At 35.9% G+C, this 20,856-nt stretch overlaps 1 protein-coding gene across 3 annotated transcripts in view; it reads left to right on the forward strand.

Moving 5' to 3' along the window:
- The window catches only part of LOC128983559 (WD repeat-containing protein 91), a 203,035-nt gene that overhangs the window by 147,694 nt on the left and 34,485 nt on the right, over nucleotides 1-20,856 (forward strand). For all 3 annotated transcript variants that reach the window (XM_054402876.1, XM_054402877.1, XM_054402875.1), the window contains exons 12-13: nucleotides 3,205-3,316; nucleotides 4,912-5,139. In XM_054402876.1, the coding sequence (XP_054258851.1) occupies nucleotides 3,205-3,316; nucleotides 4,912-5,139 (340 nt within the window). The remainder of the gene's footprint in view (nucleotides 1-3,204; nucleotides 3,317-4,911; nucleotides 5,140-20,856) is intronic.

Consider the following 20,856-nt stretch of genomic DNA (forward strand, 5'->3'; position numbering starts at 1 on the left):
TTGATGGAATGATCAATTAAGTAAGGAAATAAAGTAGTAATATTTCCTTACAAAAGAAATAAGTAAAGAATCTTTTTATTTTTCTTTACACAGGGCTATTTATTCATTTGATGAACTGTAATTGACTTTTCCTACAGTCACCCGAGAAAGTTGGCTTCCCTGTACTGTTTATAGTACAGAAAGCTGCTAATTGCTGCATATTTATACTTTGCCGCACGGTTTATACTTTGCCGCACGGTTTATACTTTGCCGCACATCAGGATTCCAACCAAACGACACAAAACAGCGTGGTTTTATTATGCACGTAATCCGTGTACGCTTGGAAATAGGTTGGCAACACTTAAAGATAATAATACTAACATCAGCTGACTGACTAACCTTTCATTTCGCGTTTATAGTTGTTGTCCTATTTTCGTTCAACGCTTGGTTAGAACTAGAACATAACCTAAACTTATTTCATCCTATTTAAAAATATAATTAAGTGAAAAGCGGTATTAACATGAACGAACAAAGTGAGAGTGATACGGAATATATTTTAGGCACACCGGAAGAATTAGCAGAAACTGCTAAGAACGTAAGTTTGAATTTGTTACCTGACAAATCAAAAAAAAGGTACGAAAAAGCCTATGACCAGTTTTCATCATGGTGCGCCGGTAAGAAAGTACCAGCAACAAAGGTATCAGAAAATGTATTATTGGCATATTTTGCAGAACAATCAAAAGTGATTAAGTCTTCAACTATTTGGAGCATTTATTCTATGCTCAAGAAAACAATCCAAGTTAAACATGATGTAAACATAAGCAACTACAAAAAACTTATAGCCTTTTTGAAAAAACTGTCTGTAGGCTATGAGCCTAAAAAGTCAATGACGTTGTCAAAAGATGAGGTTGAAACCTTTATTAAAACTGCTCCTGATGAAACTTGCTTATTGAAGAAGGTAGTTTTAATACTAGGAATAGCTGGAGCATGTCGGCGAGACGAGCTCGCTAAAATGTCGGTAGATGACATAGATGATAAAGGTTCAATTTTAATAGTTAAAATACCAGACTCAAAAACCAACAGAAGCCGCATCTTCACTGTAACGGACGACGATAATCTTGATATCAGTTATTTGGAATTGTACAGGAAATACCTTAAATTGAGACCTTCAGGTGTACCCAACAGTAGATTATTCATGAAGTATGCTAATGGTGTTTGTATTAGACAACCTGTAGGTGTTAATAAAATAGGTAAAATCCCAACTGAAGTAGCTACATTTTTAAATCTACCTAACCCCGAAAGGTACACTGGACACTGTTTTAGACGCACTTCAGCAACATTGTTAGTTGAAGCAGGAGGAAACATGACACAGTTAAAGCGTCACGGAGGCTGGAAAAGCTCAACAGTAGCTGAAGGCTACATCGACGATTCTATTAGCGGAAAGATTGCAACTGGACAACTGATTTTAGGAAAGAAACAGTCACCAGAAAATGCACCTGTACTAGGCCTACAACAGACTAATCAACTCGAAGAACATTCCGAAGTGTCCTCTGCATCGGGATTAGTTTTGTCGTGCAAATTTGAAAACTGTACATTCAACATTAACATCACGAACAATAAATAAATTGAGTTCACATTTTCATTAGGGCCTAACTTATGTTTGTTAAATTCCAAGTTCTGATTTTTATTTGTCAACATACTAAGAATTTCATTCCAGTTTTCATTAGTTATTGTTAATTTGCTTGTTGTTGGTTTGAAAAGTGTTAAAACTGTTTAATAAAAATTACCTGTTTACTTAGGCCTACTTGTTTATTCTGTTTATAAGTTAAGTTTAGGCCTACTGATTATTGCCGTTTTCGCTTCTGATTTGGCTATAATGAAGGTTTACTAATCGAAATAAAATAGTTCTGTTCATAAAATAAAACTATAAATGCCTCAAATTCAATTTTATATTTTTTATTATAAATTAAACTAGCCTAACTTATTATAGCCTAACTTATAATAGCCTAACTTATAATAGCCTAACCAAACTTGCTGACAATGTAAAAATCGAATGAAGGTTTACTAATTAATCGAAAAAATAGTTAACTTATGTTTATAAAATAAAACTATAAATGGCTCTAAATCATTTTTATAATGTTTTAATTATAACATCAAACTGTCATAACTTAGCCAAACTTGCTGATAACAAAAAATCTTAGACAAAAAGAAAGTGCAACTGAGAGGATTCGAACCCGGTCCTACAGATTGCCAGCTCAACACGCTAACCAGTAGACCACCAAATCACTTGGTCTCTTACTGAATCGTTGCGGTAATGATCTTCCCTCAAGCCCAAGCCAATCAAAATATGTACTGCATTCGTCCTATACGCCAGGAACTCCAATTGAAATAAAAATTATGCTTCCCATCCCGTATATACGACGTGTACTCAACACTTAATGATACTACGACTACAATCAGCTGGTGCACTGGTGCAGTGTTTACTAATCCGTTCAACGCTTGGGTTTAACCTAACCTAAAAACGTGTTGAATATTGTTTGAAAGGCTAATTATTTAAGTTATAGGTATGCTTTATAGTGACTGTAGGAAAAATATAATGTGTAACACGAGTGAAAAAGGCCTTTGCTGCACTCGAGATCATTCCGCACTCGCCTGCGGCTCGTGCGTAAACATTGCTCTCGTGTGCAGCAAAGTGCCACTTTCACCACTAGTTACACAAATAACTATTTCTTTCCCTACTAATCAAAGTATGTTTTAGCTGTTAGTTTTTTGTTCTTTTACAATTTTTCCCATTTACTATAAGCATGTATATTTTATTATAACTTATAAAAAATGTGATACTATTCATGTATATATTTCTAATGTACTTGATGAATAAAGATAATTTGAGTCAATTGCTCACTTTGCTCATTAGTTGCACAAATAACTTATCTGTGCTGATATTTTTGACTTGTCAATGCAGGTGAATGTATAATGACCAATAAAATCTTATATCTTATGTTGGAATTCTGGTTCTTATATAATTTTCCCTAGTTCAAATTAGAATTTTAATCTTGTGAAATTGTGTTATCCTAGGTTGTCACACTTATATATATATTACTGTATTTTGTAATTTTTTTAACCTTGGCCGTACCTTTTTTTTAATAAAAACAGTTACGATTGGTTGATTGGTTAGTATAATGTCAAATTCTAGTTTGTCTGTTGACAGTTAGTTTCTCTTTGCAGGGTGGTGTGTGTTACATGCAGCCCGTCAGAAAATGTGTTTGTTGGTGCGTGTGTCACTGAACAGAACCAGGGAAAGCTGCTCCTATACGACATTAAGTCCAAAAAACTTGAGGTAAATCAAACTAATACTTTTGTATTTTTCCTATAAAGGCTAAATAGGAAATTATTGTAGGTTTCCTACAAAGGTAAAATAGGAAAGTTACCTCAAGCTATTAACGTAGGGTCTCATGGTAAGACCTCCTGGACCTAGGATCGAATGACTTTTTTGTTTTGATGTCCCCAGAGGCCAAAAACACTATCCATTCAAATTCTTATACAGTGTGAGGCAGACCAGTGCACATACTTTTACGGAAGTACGTTTTCACCTATAAACATGAAATAAAATTATTCCCGCCTAAATCACATACAAAGAATCCATTTAAAATACTTAGAACATCATCCAGCACAGGGTGTTCCAGAAATGAAGGTCATGGGTTCGAATCTCAAAATTTCCATATGTCAACCTATATCCTATTATATATTTTTAGAAATGCTTGCTTAGAGCAACATTTTGGTGAAAACATAACTCAGTTATCTCAATTAGTTTGAAAATGGAGGCCCTTTTTTGTGAATTTTTCATGTAATACCCTGTATTTCGAAACCGCTCAACATTTCTCGTTCTGATTGAAAATTCGTAATCTTGGTAAACACAGCTTTACAATGATGTGTCACATTTAGCATATCATTTTAAGCGTCTTGTTAAGATGAACAACTTTCCAATTTACACCTAATGTCTATTTCTTTTGGTAGGCCTATTTGAGTAATAAACCAAAAACTAAATTTTCACATGTAAAAAACATTTTACTTTCTAAAGCCTAAAGCTAAAAAAAAATATAAAAAACTGTATTGTTTGATAATGGAATTAACATGCACTTTATATGGGAAAATTTTCAATACGTGAAAAATTTACAAAAGTGGCAGCCGTTTTGAAACGAATTGAGATAGTTGAGTTCTGTTTTCAACAAAATTATGCTCTAAGCAAGACCTTTCTAATAATGTACAAAGGGATATAGGTTGACATAAGGAAATTTCGAGATTCGAACCCAAGACCTTCATTTCTGGAACACCCTGCGCTTGGATCATGTTCTAAGTATTTTAAATGGATTCTTCGTATGTGATTTATGGGGAATAATTTTATTTCGCGTTTCTAGGTAAAAACGTACTCCCGTAAAAGTATATCTATGGGTGGTCTCCCTCGCCCTGCATGAGTTTTGTGTATGTTAGCACAATAACTCGAGCAAAAATGATCCAATTTTGATTAAATTTGGTACAAACGAGTTAACTTATGTTAATTCACACTATTTTGCGAACCAGCATGATCGAACCATAGGAACGGAGTTTTATGGGGTAAAAATTGGGTATTCTCATTTTTAACCACAAAACATAAAATTTCCATTTTCTCTCGCAACCTTTTTGAAGAGATGTGAAGACAAAGTGCACATATATAAAATAGTATAAATTTAATATTCATAACAAATTTGTGTACTAATTCTGTACCAAAACTTTAAAATGCTGTGCCATGGATTTTGGGCTTTAAAATTGTGCACTCCAACTTCACACTACCAATAATCATTTTAATTCTAGTATTTTCTTAACACACACCATACCTTTTTGTTCCCAAAACTATTCAAATTTCAAACACTACAGTTGTAATAACTTTTTGTGCAGAGAAGTCTGAGTCTAGGTCCAGGATTGGCCACGTTGTATGCTGCTTGCTGTGCGTACAACCACAATGGCCAGCTGTTGGTGTGTGGCTGTAGTGACGGAACAGTGCGGACACTGGACCTGCGGCACGGCGACGTGGTGGACTCCTGGAGTGGCCACCAGGGGGCTGTTACTCAGCTACAACTCACTCCTGACCAAAACCACTGCTACTCCCTCGGCACAGACAATAAGGTGAATCTGTTGACTTTGTTAGTGCACTTTCGATGAAAGAAAGAGAAAAGAAATATCCGTACCACAGCCGGTTAATTTAATAGTAGGCCTACTCTAAATGTTTAATGTTTTTTTATGTGTTTTTGATGCGAGAATGCGTGAATGTTTTTTCATTCACTCCACGATCGTTCACTCCAAAAAGTAATTTTACAAATGACTTGCCTGTTCTTTCGCTCCACTGTTCGTTCGATCCAACGGGTACAGTCAGCTCTAGAAGTAGACTAACCAGAATAATATATAATAAATATAATAAAATATAAAACAAGACTACAAGATCGCGCCACTCATCCTACACTCATCTCCATTCATACTTGGCTTAAAATACCTACTTCGTATGGTCGCCATTTAATAATCTATAATATTAAAACTGTGACAGGTGGCCGAATGAAACAACGAAAATGCACTACGAATAAATAATTTATTTACTTATGATAAAACAGATAATTTAGGTAGCTTCCGACTTGCTGTATAATCTTATAAACTTAGTTTACAACACAAATAAGTTATTGGGGAACATAGCCTCCCGAGGAGGCTATGGGGAAAGGCGACGCAACTTACATGACCGATTGAATTGAATTTAGAATTTTGACTAACTCAACTGAGTGCGCTCTGCCCATAGCCCAGAGTTGGGCGTGGAGGGGAACCAGCCAATCACGTTGCGGCTATGCCGCGTGACGTCAGTGCAAGCCCTGGGCGGTGCTGCTGCCTAACGATTCATCAGGGCATTAGGCAAACTATAGCTGCGCATTAACTGATTTCATCGAGCGACTTGCTGAGCTGTATCAGCAAATTCCAGCCATGCGCGTTACACTTTCCGAGAACGTTGGCCTGAGCCACGCTGACGGAATATTCCATGGTGAGGCAACTGGTTGACGCAAAAAGCTGGGAGGTTAACAGTCCAATATTACATACCCTCTTTTTATATTTGAAATAAAGCAAAGCTTCCGTGACGGTAAAGACAGGGTTTCCTGAGGGTGTAACAAAAACCTCCCCAACTGATATGTAATGGGTCTGAGAATTTTTGGGACCGTCACATCCCCCTCCTCCTCAGACCTTGCTGACTCCAGCAAGAGGTACAGCAGGAAGCAGTGAGCGAGCCTTGCACCTGAGGACTCTCAATCTCCATACTATGGTTCTCAGCCACAGAAATCCGGTCAGCGAAGCCCAACGCCACCACCAAAGCCAATTTAAACGCCTCGTAGAATGTAACTTAATGAATTTAAATTTCCCAAACAAAAGACCCACAGAAAGAAAATCATATAATTGAACTCTTTAGCATCATCGCCTTTCCCTGTTAATGCTATAAATTTAACCAATTACATCCATAACTCTGGATTCCAAAAACACTAACATTCAACCTACAACCCTTACACTATATATAAAGTTATTCAATTTAAACAGCAAGTCGAATCAAAAGAACAAAAAAACAATAAACCACAACAAGCTACAATAAAATAAAATCCTTCATACTGGACCTAACACTAACAGTAATATAACATTTTAGTAACGATACATTAATTTTAAATTTCAAGAATAAAAATCAAACAAAACAGATTCAAAGCTATCTTCATCAAGGAAAAAATTTAACGATCATTGCTACTGCATTAATACAGTAATAAATCAATAACTTAAACAAACAATAATAGTTATGTTCATCTCGGATAATGCTTGCTTCCCTCGGATGAGAGAATACACAGACCCACTTATCTTCAGTAATGATTCAGAGCAAGCGCTCCTGCCATGCTGGTTAGTAGTCCTTAGAAATATAAAGGTAACAGTGAATTTAGGCAGTCACAGCCTAATCTATAAATTCTCCCCCGGTAATATCATGGGGTGTATTACAAGTTGGTTGATAAATTTGAATGTAAAGCGAATACGGTTTGCAGCAAATATTTCTCAGCCGAATATAAGGGGCGTTTACAATTTTCAACTTAATTTAGTTTCGTTAATACTGAATATAATGTACCAAATGCCGAAACGAAGCAAGCACTGTAGAGCAGAACATGGCACTACTAAGTGTCAACAACAATGAAAAAAAAACTATTATAACATTATCCCTCTGTTAACTTTCAAGGATTCCCAACATATTGGAATCTAATGAACATATTAGATAAAAAAAATAAAAATAAATAAAAAAAGGATACCTATGCAAACAAATTCAGGAGCAATCATGAACTAATTAAACATGGAAACTGATAACTCCTAAACTCAACTTTTACTTTAATTTCAACTAAGTTTCCCATGGCTAAAACAAAAAGCCAACCAAATATACCTATCTAAATAAATAACACTTACCTAAACAAATAATGAAATACATAAACCTAATAAATAAATAAATAATAATAAATAAATAGCAAAATCCGTTAAATGACAATTTATTGTGTCATGGGTCTGGCTACCGAGGTTGAAGGTGCTGGCCTACCTCCAAACAAGGCCCATTAGCTTGACAAATTCCAAAATAGAGTTACCTTTGTTATTTGAATTGAAATAAATTTGATTATAATTTTTATCGGATAAGAAAATATCATAGTCCAAGGCCAAGGGTACGGTCCAGCATTATTAGATGGTAGGGAAGGATAAGGGTAATTAGGAAGTTAGTAGGACTGCAGCTGCTTACCTTCCCGTGTTGCCTTGACTCTTGGGCCATACACACTCACTGAGGAGTACATTTTCTTCATTTAGAATTTAAATTTCCCCTAAAAATAGCTGTAAAGCAAAATTTCGGATCAAACTTTAACAAGCACAGCCAACCCAATCAACTAACCAATAAGGCAATAAGGACACACCAGTGCCTAATGATGTGAATAAAAATATAAAATCAATTAATTTATAATAGCACTATAGGCATCGGCTACTACCAAACATCATACACGAGTGTGCATTGTCCTACGACGCCTACTTGTGAAACCGATAGTCCTTTTTAACAGTATATTAATAAAATACTTATGAAATAGTTACACAGAAAGAATACTAATTATATAATAATGGAAAAAGAAGAATCTATTAATGTCTGAAGCTCCATTTAAAAGTGTCCTGCCACTTACTAATTGCGCGCACTGCACTAGTCAACTTACGCCACCCAATGTGACTGCAATCGGGGGCGGTTTAGTTCAGCAACAAGTTGCAGGCTGGGCATGCCCTGTCTATCCTCCGCGGAAGGCCTGACCTCTACACTGGAGCGCTCCGGTTCCATCTCCCTTACTGCCGGTGCCTCTTCCTGATCTTGTGTAGTTCTCGCAACAGCGGCTCGCAGCCACAGGGCTGCTCTGCGTCTCCACCTGTAAACGAGAAAAACAGCTATTAGAATAATCGAGATGGAGAGGCCACCCAGTTTCAACTTTTCAACATTCTTTAGTTGCAAATGATGGAATCTGAGGAGCTGGAAGGCATTCTCAAAAGAATACCCCTTTACGCTCAGAGTGCCAAGCTGGTAATTATTTTGGCTACTTCTCAAGGACGTCCTTTAAACATTACATCACAAATACAAGAGTGAAAATTTAAAAACGTACGTTTTCATGTCCCTGGCCTTTTACTTCGTAGATACTGGATTTGTAGTTTATTATTATGTGTTTTAATATTTTTTGGGACGGGGGCAACATGTTACACACATTTTTTTGGTTTTAAATAGGTTCTAGGTATTTTTTTCGTATTTTTAAAGTCTCAAAATTCACGACCATGACGTGTCCCTAGGGTACATTTTCCAACTTTCATGCTGTTTTTAGACTAATTATTCATGCCGAAATATATAAAGCCATATTTTTATGTCATCAATGGTTATTAAACTTACAAAAAAGGAGCATATTATAATTTTATTGTCATTGCAGACTGACTACCATGACAAAATAAGTCTGTCCCTCGATTTAGCGTCACGACCATTTGGGAAAAATTTTCAACTTTGGAGCACGACAGTGGCAAGCCTGGCGTCGATGGAATCAGTTGGTTTTATAGACTAGTTCGGGGTGTACGTCAGGATTATAGTGCCGGTCGTTTCGAGTTGAAAGGAGGAATTACAAGATTAGTAAAGGAAAGATTGTGTTTTTTGTAATTTTGGTGTGTCCATGACCGTACGTAGTCATTCGATGAAGTAGACATGGTGTTAATTTTTGTTTATAAGATATTTCAATTGCTAGATTAAACTAGAAGTCCACTTTGTATCCTCGAACATGAGGTGCAGGGCTACCGCCAGAACAGAGCCAAATAACACATAATTTCACGACCAAAGTTTCACGACCATCGCGGGTTTTTTCACGACCAATCCAGCCTTATGGATTTATAGTGTGTTTGGTCGTGACAATAACTTTAATATAATTGTAAATTGAACAGTTTAGTTAAATTGAAACACATAGTTTTATTATAACTAACAGTATAATTGAAGGATTGTTTAAAAAGATTTAGATTATTCCAGACAATTCACGACCGTACCGCTTGTCCCTGACCATCACGTTTATGATTTCTATCATAAAAATTTCAAAAATTAAAATATCGTGATATTTCAATGTTTTATACACAAAAGAAGCACACCTCTATACAAACATAACGATTTTTCGGGTCTCAGGTAAGTTTTTTCGGAGTTATACAAACTTAAATAGATTTTATTGGCTTTTTTCTATTTTTTGAGTTTTTTATATTTTTTTCTAGAAAGACCAAATATACCAAAAGTTCAGTGACCTTTTTATTGTATAATGGTCATAAAAGTAAATTAGTTTATAGCAAAACATAGTTATAAAAATAATATTAACTATTTTTAATATTCATTTAAACGTCCGTTATGGTCGTGACAGGATTTTGTGTTTTTCTACTAAAGATGCTCTTTAAAAAGAAAACTACCAAAGATATTGCGTTACCATGGACATTTTATGAAACTTCAAATGTTAATAAAATAAAAAAAAATATAAAAGTTTTGAAGAAATGGGAACAAAATTTGCAAAGTGCTTTTCCTGAAAACGTACGTTTTTAAATTTTCACTCACAAACGTCATGGCCATGACCAGGGAGGCTCTTAGCTCCAACCCCCTCTACAGCTCAAACGCAGCTGGTAGTGGCTAACAGGTTCTGTCAGGCAGGCGTACACAGGCGCGAGCAACAGTCAAAATGAATTTCACACCAGGGGAGGCTCTCCTTCCCTCTCCCCTTCCCGGCTCAAGTGCAGCTGGAAGTTGCCAACGGGTTTCGTTGGGCAGACATACGCAGGCACGAATTAAAAGAGTGTGCAAGTCCTGGGCGGTGCTGCTGCCTAACGATTCATCAGGGCATTAGGCAAACTATAGCTGCGCATTAACTGATTTCATCGAGCGACTTGCTGAGCTGTATCAGCAAATTCCAGCCATGCGCGTTACACTTTCCGAGAACGTTGGCCTGACCCAGCGCTGAGCCACGCTGACGGAATATTCCATGGTGAGGCAACTGGTTGACGCAAAAAGCTGGGAGGTTAACAGTCCAATATTACATACCCTCTTTTTATATTTGAAATAAAGCAAAGCTTCCGTGACGGTAAAGACAGGGTTTCCTGAGGGTGTAACAAAAACCTCCCCAACTGATATGTAATGGGTCTGGGAATTTTTGGGACCGTCACAAAACGAAACAGTGTATTTTTATTTCACGATTCTGAATCAACCACTAGACGGATTTTCATGATTTTTGTGTTGAAAGAAATATAATTTTGAGAACTAGGGAATGTCGAAGCCATAATTTTAGTTTAAGGTCCCAGTTATTTAGAAATTAAGTTTTAATTTTTAAAAAGTCTAGCAGCCGAAGCAGAAGATTCTAAACTAGCTTTTGGCATAAAATAATTTGCTTAACATTACAGCTGTAAACATTCAGCTTTTGTGTCACAAATTCAGCATTTGGATTAAAATGTAAAGACATACTTAGGGTTGACTTATTTATACTATGTGTAATGCTAATCATTGATACATTCAATTCTTCTGTAAGAGGATGACAGATTAATTAAATATACATAGTAAAATACTAGGATGTTCAAATTATTTTTTAAAGCAATCTTTGTAATCTTTGATTTGTTTTAGAGCAATATAATTTGTTTTAACTAACAGCTGGTTAAATAAACTATGTAACTATGAGGTTATTTTATTTTGTCATTGATAATAGGAAATAAGTAAGATTAGTAGAGATAATTAGACCACAGTTTAAAATAGTTAAGACTAAAATTAATTAAACCACAGTACAAATCGAGGCTCTGTACACGAGTCTTCACTATTTCACCCACCGTAAGGGTATCGATACCTTTAATTTGAGACATCTACCATCATCGTAGGACTTGTCAAACTCGAGATATGTCGTGCTGAAAGATTCCCTTGCGGTATGAAATATATTTATACATATATATATATATAATAAATTTAAAAGTTTTTGTAATTACTAAGTGTATCAATATTAATCACGCCAAATATAATGCAATATGACCTTGAACGTATAGAAGGTAGAATAAGGCAATGATGAAATATATACAACACATAGCATAATAAATTATCATAATTATTATTAATACTATACAAACATTAGGTTAGTAATGTTATAACTATTTAGTAATGTTATTTCCATATATATATAATGGAATATTTATAACTATTCAAATATAATATTCTTTTGTAGCGTAGGAAACGTAGAATAATTTAGTGTTGAGAAATGGCAGCCCTGCTCACTGTAATTTCTGTGTTCTGTCAGCAACAAAAGAAAATTGCCATCTGACCAAGTTACTCTGTTTGTTTTGTGCGGATCAGCTGACTTACGTTTTGAAAGTAAATATTGTTCGGTGAATATCTTGGGAATCATTCTAATTTCAGATTTTGTAGTTATGTAGTGTTTTTTGTTAGTAATGTTTATGTGTTTTAGGCCTAACAGTAATCTTTATGCATGAATATAAACTGGAAAGTCTAATATCTGAATTTCTTTTTACATAAACGGTAAATTTTTAGTTTTTTTGTATCATCAACGGGTAATTTATTTTTTACGGGCAGCAAAAATTTTTTACTGCCTACAATGTGACATATTTGTATTCCTTAGATTATAACCTACAAGAATATGTGTACTATATTATTATCACTAATTACCTTACATGAGTTATCTCCTAGTTACTAATTACTCGTCTTATGTGACAAAATTTGAATTTTCTTCATTTTCTTATATAACATTTGTAAAAAAAATATTTCCCCCATGTGTTATACATTTCTATGTAGGGAATTGAATTTACTACAAAATGTATATAATGGTTTTGGTCTAAAAATTATACTGTAATAATAACAAGACTTTACTTTTGAAATTGCAATCAGAATTTTTAAATTTTTTATGAGTTTTTTATTTTGCAAAAAAGTTACCAACTCAGATTCAATTTTTATTTATACATTCAGATTCTCCTGCTTTTTCTGAATAAAATGAATACAAACATTGATAGGTTGAGTCCATATTTGTAATTTTGACAGATTTTTAAAAAAAGGTCTGCAAAATCGCCAAAATGGGTTGGCCATTCCCCACTTCTAACATTGGCCACTGCTAGGGTTAAAATCACCTAGTTTGGCAACTTGGCGGCAGACTTTTGCTTGGTTTTTTCATTAAAGTTACGTTTGAGGATGATTTCATAAATCAACTTCTCTAATTAATTAGTCCAACTAACTAAGTATAATAATTTTGAAGTAATCAGTAAATATAAAACCATCACTATTATGATTTTATGAAATGTGGCACAAATAAGGTCAAATTTTGTAAAATAAGCTCTCACCTAGCAATGTACTAATGGGAGAGATACTTGCTCGATGAAACTAGTTTTATGGTATTTTTTAAAGTGGTCCAGCAAAAGTCTACCGCCAAGTTGCCAAACTTGGTGATTTAAAAAATAAAAGTAGAAACCAACAAAATGATGTAATTTTACTACAGTAAATAAATTAAACTGTAAACTTTTGCCATTGCAAACATGTCACTAATGTTTTGAAGTATTTAACAAGCCATATATTACACTGTTTTTCTTGGCGGAAAAAAACAATGATTTATTATCTTTTTTGGATTGCTGACTTGGTGGGGAAAGTGTTACCACTTAGTGGATTTTTGTTGGATTTTATTTATTTTTGTAGAAAATTAACAGTTTAAATAACATCCTATTTTCTCTGAAAAAAAAATTAAAATAAATTTTATTTGTAACAAAGTAATACTGTCAAAACAAACTGAGCTGATGGAATTTAACTACAATTGATTACTGCTGCTTCTACTGTTCTGTTAATAACAGCATGTACAAATTCTTTGAACCAATGGGCCATCTGTGCTTTGCTATGTGTTCATCATTGGCTGTTGTCCAACCTGAAGCTGTCTTCATGGTGCAAGTGTAATGGCCTCGTGATATTGAATCTCTGTGATGGAAAATTGCTGCTGTAGGTCTGTATGTTTTTGTACCTATAGTCACTTGAGCACTTGGGACTCCTACTATGTTTGTTGTGGTAATCTTTTGTAAGTCGTTGTTAAAGATTAAAAACTGTAAGACAACACAGCAGTTTGACTTAGTACCTTGCCCAGGCTTGATCCTCGTTGTCAGCATTACTGCACTCATAATCTAACAAGGGCTCCCAGTGGTCGTTTATCGTAAGGCTTAACAGATTTTCTAGTGTTACCTTACCAGCCACTACGGGGATTCAGATTATATTGTCTGTCTCCTCTTGTCCTGTGAATGTGTAATGACAGTGCTGGCAAGTTGTAGTTTTCACCGAAAACGTTTTGACACACGTACCAAAATTACTGGGCTTAAACTCAGTTTCAAATTGCTACGTTTGAAGTTTTTGAAAACGCGTGTTAAACGTGTAGTCAACAGGACAGTTTTTTCTATTTCAGATTTTGTCAAGAATATTGTTTATTTTACACTAAACACACACTTTGCAACTGCATTAAATTAATCTACCTTAGTACTAGTACTACGTTTCAAGTTCCTATGTTTCATATGTTTTGATAAGTAGTATTAAACTGTTAAAAATGACGAGCTGCTGTACCAGTGTACCATCGGTACACTGCATTTTCAATGGAAAGTATCGGGGAATATCACTGCTCTAAGTAATTTTATATAGTAAGTAGTTCAAATCATTCGGTATACCTGAAAAAAATACTTTATAAAAGTTTTAAAATAATTATCAGCTGTTCCTATGAATTTCTCTAACATTTAAATTAATTGAGATCTAATCGCAGCTGGTCCTTCTTTTGTTTTGATTTTAATCCCATGTTATTTAAATGGGCCAAAATCGTACTTTGAGGGCTTGCCAAGGGTTTATGGGTCGCACCGACTTGACACCCTCAAAAGGCACATCTACATGTTAAGGGCTTTCAAACAACATAAAAATCATTAAAATTGAGCCAGTGGTTTGGGCTGTAGGTCCGTCAACATTCAAGGAGAAGGAGAAGGAGAACACGGAAAATTTGTGAATTTTCAAACTAGTTTTTCTTGGCTCAAACACAACCGTTTTTTAAATTATTATTATTTTTTTTTTTTTAGAATGAGTGCCCCTATCCAGAAGATGAACAGTTATTTTATTAGCTTTTGTTTCTTCAGAGCTATAGACGAGTAAAAAAGCCACTTTGTCACGTCATGTATATATACACTGCAGCAGCTGTATACTGCTGCTGGGGGACTTGGCGGGGCGGAACGCTGCCAGTTTAATACTACTTATGAAGGTTTAAAAAAAAATTAAAATGAATGTAAAATTCTTTACATGGTTCTATACAGCTGACTCAAATTTTATAAACACAAGCAAAAATATTCCTTCCACTTAATTTTTACTAAAATACTTAAATTAGTGTTATTTATAATAGTTTTTATCAAATCTTTAACAAAATAATGCATTCTAAATTTCATCCAAGTGATCAACTTTATCATTAAAAGTAAAAAATAACAGAAGAGGATCAATACCCTTGGCCTTAACCTCAATCAAGAACAGAATGGGGACAGCAGAATATTTTTCAGTTATAAGAACAGAGAAGGATGGAAACTGCTTATTTCGTACTGTAAGTCAACACTTATTTAACAATCAAAATAGCCATTCTAAATTACAAACTCAAGCAGTTCAGTATTTAAATAAACATTGGGAAGAAGTAAAAACATTTGTAGTTGATGAAAGCAAAGCTTCAGAGAAAGATAAATATATTCAACTAATGAGGAATGATGGAACATACGGCACATCCCTTGAATGCCTTGCTCTATCCCAAATACAGTAGACCCCCTCTTAACCGACCTCGTATTAACCGATAATCGGATTATCCGCCTTTGATCGTAAAATAATACAGTTTGTTTTAACCGACCTTGCTTTGAGAGCAGCTCGGTTTAACCGCCGCTTTCTAGGAATCTCGGCATTTCCGCTCCCACGCTGGGCGATGAGAACTGAACCATACGCTTATCTCCACAGGATATGACTAACAATAAGTTATTTTGTGTTGATCACAAAAAATATAGCATAGCCTATTGTCAGTTTGTCATCATCGTTAGTAGCTCGAGCACATCTGATCAGATATGTTATCTGTTCGGCAAATGTATAACATCATAAAGTGTGTTACGATTTTGAGAACTGATTATCTTATCGCTGGAGTAAACAAACAATGCAACTTGTAGGGAGGGCAAGGAAGGGGTGTTAACAACTCCAAGGTCAAGATAGTTTTTGTGCCTCGAACCTCCAGTGAGTGGCCATAAATAAACGTCCTGTCTTGTAACAAAATTGTCGCTTGTATCTTTAATGACGACAAAAGGTTCTGTACAGTATTACGATGTATTTGGAAAGCATTAATTAATACACTACAGTAGTAAAGTTATTAAAATAGGAATTTTATTGACTCTTGCCTAGTATTATAATATATTCACTGAAAGTAGGCCTATTTGACTTAACCGTGTTTTGTGTTTATTTGTGACATTTCTATTAATATGAAAAAGGAGATAAGAGTAGTTTATTTTATAAATAATGCAAGCATGACTTCAAAATAATGATTATATAATTCTAAATGAATAGCACTTCATTATGTTATGATTTTAGGGATTGCCCGTTTTATCCGACCTTTTAAATTATCCGACCTAGGTCCGGTCCCATTAGGGTCGGTTAAGAGGGGGTCTACTGTATACCAACTTAATTTTCATATATACCTTCAATCTACAGAACCAAGAATAATGACAAGAACGATAGCTATGAGGAAGCCTCCAATAAAAATCTCTTCTGGTGATAACAATAAAATAATAAATTTATTATTATCTGGCAATCCTGTGTCTGGACATTTTGACCTACTTATTCCAAAATCTAAAACTTGGGAAATGGATACAGACAACAATTACAGTGTTATAGATTCAAAAACTAATAAAAACAAATGTACTGAATGTGAGATTATTTTCAAAAGTCATACAAGATTCCTCAATCACTTGAACAAAGATCATTCTAAAAACATTAATGATTCATTGACAACCCTTAATCCACCCAAACACACCGAATGCAGATCTGAAGTAAATCCAATACAAACCTCTGAGGATCAAGTACCATCTAGATGGTTGCCTCGTTGGGAAAAGATCGTTACTCTTAAAAGATTGCAATATAATTTGCCAAATGGATCCATTGGAGACAAATTTGTACAATTTCTAGCGGAAGAAATATTATTGCTGGCAACTGGAAAAGAAACCTCTGAAAGAGTAATATGTTTCATTGCTGTTATTTTGCAGAGAGAAAAAATGATAAAACTAAACAAACAAAAGACATCAGAAGACTAATTGATAGAAGAATTAATGAGTGGAAGGAGGAGAGGTATGATGAGCTAGTAAATGAGGCCATCCGATGCGATAGATCTTTAAAAAACAAGTGTAAAAAACTTGATGAAATTGAACAAAACTGTTTACAGAAACTTATTTCAACAGACTTGTTCATTGTGGAAAAATAAAAGATGCATCAAGAGTAGTAAACCAAAATATGGTAGGAGGAATCCTTAATCCTAATGATTATATCGGTGACACCAACAATACAGTTTATGATTTATTAAAAGAAAAACATCCAGACCCAATAATTCCAAACGAAGATTTAATAAAACTACCTGAAACCATGAGTGAAGTTCCCAAACTAGAAAACACAGAAATAACAGCAGAGCATGTTGAGAAAGTAGCAAGACAACTTCATGGAAGTGGTGGCCCAGGAGGAAGCTCCTCAGAAAATTGGACGGATTTCTTGTTAAGACATGGAAAGAAAAGTGCGCTTCTTAGATCTTCAATAGGCTCTTTAGCCATGAAATTGAATGGAGAAACAATACCTTGGCATAAAATAAGAGCCTTAATGGCAAATAGATTGATAGCCATCGACAAATGTCCCGGAGTGAGACCAATCGGAATTGGAGAATGCCTAAGACGGATCATAGCTAAATGCATGATAGTAGCATTTGGTGATGATGCAAAACATGCTTTAGGTACTAATCAACTATGTGGAGGCCTAAAATCAGGCATAGAGGGTGCAATACATTTTATGCAAACTGTTATGGATGAGAAATTTGACAATACAAATGAATGGTGCATGATATTAGTTGATGCTGATAACGCCTTCAATAAAATTAACAGAGTAAATGCATTGTGGCAAGCAAGGTTACATTGGCCTAGAGCTGCCAGATTTATTTACAACACTTATCAATGCAACGCAGACTTGATAATCCCTGGAACTAGTAAAAGACTGTTCAGCAAAGAAGGTGTCACCCAAGGTGACCCTTTATCAATGATTTTGTATGGATTAGCAACTCTTCCACTAATTCAGGAATTAAAAAGAATGCCAGATGTTTCCAGACCTGGTATGCAGATATACCAACTTGCACACTCAAGCACTTGCACTTGGTCTTCATAGACCATCTTGTCAAGGATCCCTTAATAATGTGATGCAATGGTGGCAAAAACTTAAAGAAATTGGTCCAAAATATGGATACTACCCTCAAGCAAAAAAAACCAAACTAATTTGGAACCATGATTTTGAAATTCCCCAAAAAGTTATGAAACAAATGGAGGGAATCGAAGTTGTTCATGGCAGCAAGTTTTTAGGAGGCTTTATTGGCTGCGAGGAAGAAAAGAAAAAGTTTGCAACAGAAAAGATCAATGCTTGGACCCAGCGTGTTGAAAATATTGCTGAGATTGCTGAAAAACACCCTCAATCAGCCCATACTGTTGCTACAAAATCATTACAAGCAGAATGGACTTTTTTCCAGAGAGTAGTAAAGGCGGTGACACACTATCGATCTTTTCCCCGATCAAGACCCCGAACCGAGCAGGGAGAAGGGAGAAGGGAGATAAATATCAGCAAAATTTTACTCCGAACATTTCCCCGAACATGACCAAGACCAGACGAATTCTACCGAGCGCGGCAAAAGGAAGTTTGGAGAGAGATAGAGAGTGTGTGCGAGTGAGAGCGCGGAACTATCAATGCTAGCGCAGGCGGCCGCTCGGTGCGGCGCTCGCGACGATGTACGGGGCAAAAATGTACCGTGACACACTATCGTACATCGGACCGTACATCGGACCGATCTTTTCTTTGATCTTTCGCCAAAAAACCGCCTCCAGAGCGCTCGTCTCCCTGCTCGGCCTGATGTCTTGTTCGGCGTCTTGATCGGTGTACGGACCCGTGACACACTATCGAACATCCTCCCTTCGACCTCCCTTCTCCCTTCTCCCTGCTCGGTTCGGGGTCTTGTTCGGGGAAAAGATCGATAGTGTGTCACCGTCTTAAAAGTTGAACCAGAAATGTTCAGTCCAATCCAGCACACTATTAGAACATCACTTTTCCCCAATCTGTTTGGATTACAAGAAGGCCTATGTAAAGAAGAGCATGAATTACTTCATCTAACAGTAAAAAGTGGAGGAATAGGGATGGCTGATCCAATAGTACAATCGAAACACATATATGAAACGTCAAAAAGAGGGTGTGAAGTTCTCTTACAATCTCTTGCATTAAAAACCTCTTTTGAGTTCAGTGAGCATGAAGATGCTTTAAAAAAGCATTAAAGTTCCATAGAGAACAAAAGAAAACTGAAGAAAACAAATTATAAAATGAAAAGTTAAAATATTTTTCACTACAAAGGCAAAATGTAATTCTACGAAATGCTGACCCTAAATCAAAACATAGCAACTTGTTATCCTGTGTACCATTGAAGAAATTAAATTTAGACATGTCACCCCAAGAATTTAGGGATTCCCTGGCACTGAGATATGGTCGGACACCGATCCATTTACCAACCAAATGTGTTCCAAATGTGATGGCTGTGGGAAAGAATTTAACACAGACCATGCCCTTACATGTCCGGTAGGTGGCCTAATTATCAAACGACACAATGAAATTAGAGATGCTTTAGGAAACATTATGGAACAGGCATGGGGGAATTAATTGTATCAAAGAGCCCCTTATAGCAGAGAATAGAAATGCAAACGGGCCTGCAATTAAAGCTGACTTGGCATGTAGAGGGGTATGGGAGACACAGAGGGAGGCATTATTTGATATCCGTGTCTGAAATTGACAAACTTTGAAATTGACTTTGAAATTGACAATAATATTTGAAACAGCTGGTTATACTAAAATTGGAGACATGTGCTATAAGGATTTATTAGATTATCCACTCACACAACCAGTTAAACCAGTTTTTATTTGCAAAAAATCAAAACATAACAAAAAAAGTTCGACATAATTGAGACTATAGACTTCGACCAGGATGGCCGATAGGAGGAGGCCGACGAACTTTAACTGGTACACGCAAACGAAATAAAAATACAGTAATACTATTGTCATTGATAGCCAAATACAGCAAGCACCCTTCCGTGTTGGGTTCAAATAGGAGAGAACAGGAAGAAGTCTTGATAAGGAAAGATCTGGAGATGAGAAAATAAAACTTGATGAGAGAAAAGGAAACAATTGAGACGTTTAGGGAAGTAGATAGAGAAATAGGAAGAACCAAGGATACGCACAGGCTTTTAAATTGAAAAAAAAGAAACAGACAAAAACAAAGAAAGAAAAGAATGAAAACTTCCCTATGAAGGTGAGAGGAAAGTTTAGAGTGAATCCCAATGATCTCTATCGCGCAGGGCATTAGGGGAAGGGAGCCATGCCCTTAGGGTTTTGGACACATATTGTGTCTGGACGAGGATTGAATGTGGCCAAAGCCTGAGAAGAAAGATTGATTATTCACGGGAAATCGTCCTGGCAAATAAGTCCCAGGCTTCAGAGGTGGTGATGGGAACGAGGCTTTGGTTTATCATTTAGGCTATCATCGATTTAATGTTAATGAAAAGAGAATCTGTGATGTAATTTTCCTGGCGGGCGACAAGTGGGAAATTACGCCACCGGTAAGAAAACGACGAGATCCCAGGATTCGCCCTAGTCTGGTCGCGGGGAGTTTCCCAGGAGTCGATAGTGATTCGGATAGCCTAAATTTGATAGCCCTGGTTGTCAGAGCTCGAGACGAACGTTGCGGGTTACCCAAACACCCAACTCGAAATCACCACTCTAGTCTGGGGCTTGTGGGGAAATTAATAATTATAACTTGACTTGACTCTGTGGGCAAATACCTAAACGACACTCTACTAGCTAACTTAACGAGTCAACAAGTAAGCTAAGTAGTCACCCCGCTTACCTACGGAGTTAAGTCGTCAACCTGCAACAAACAAGGTTAGTACAAGAACTCCCACAGAGTCCGAATTTATTAAACAAGT

The sequence above is a fragment of the Macrosteles quadrilineatus genome, unplaced genomic scaffold, assembly GCF_028750875.1.
Source record: "Macrosteles quadrilineatus isolate MER2022 unplaced genomic scaffold, UCM_ALF_1.0 Scaffold_1__1_contigs__length_201487025, whole genome shotgun sequence".
In the NCBI taxonomy this organism is placed as follows: Eukaryota; Metazoa; Arthropoda; class Insecta; order Hemiptera; family Cicadellidae; genus Macrosteles; species Macrosteles quadrilineatus.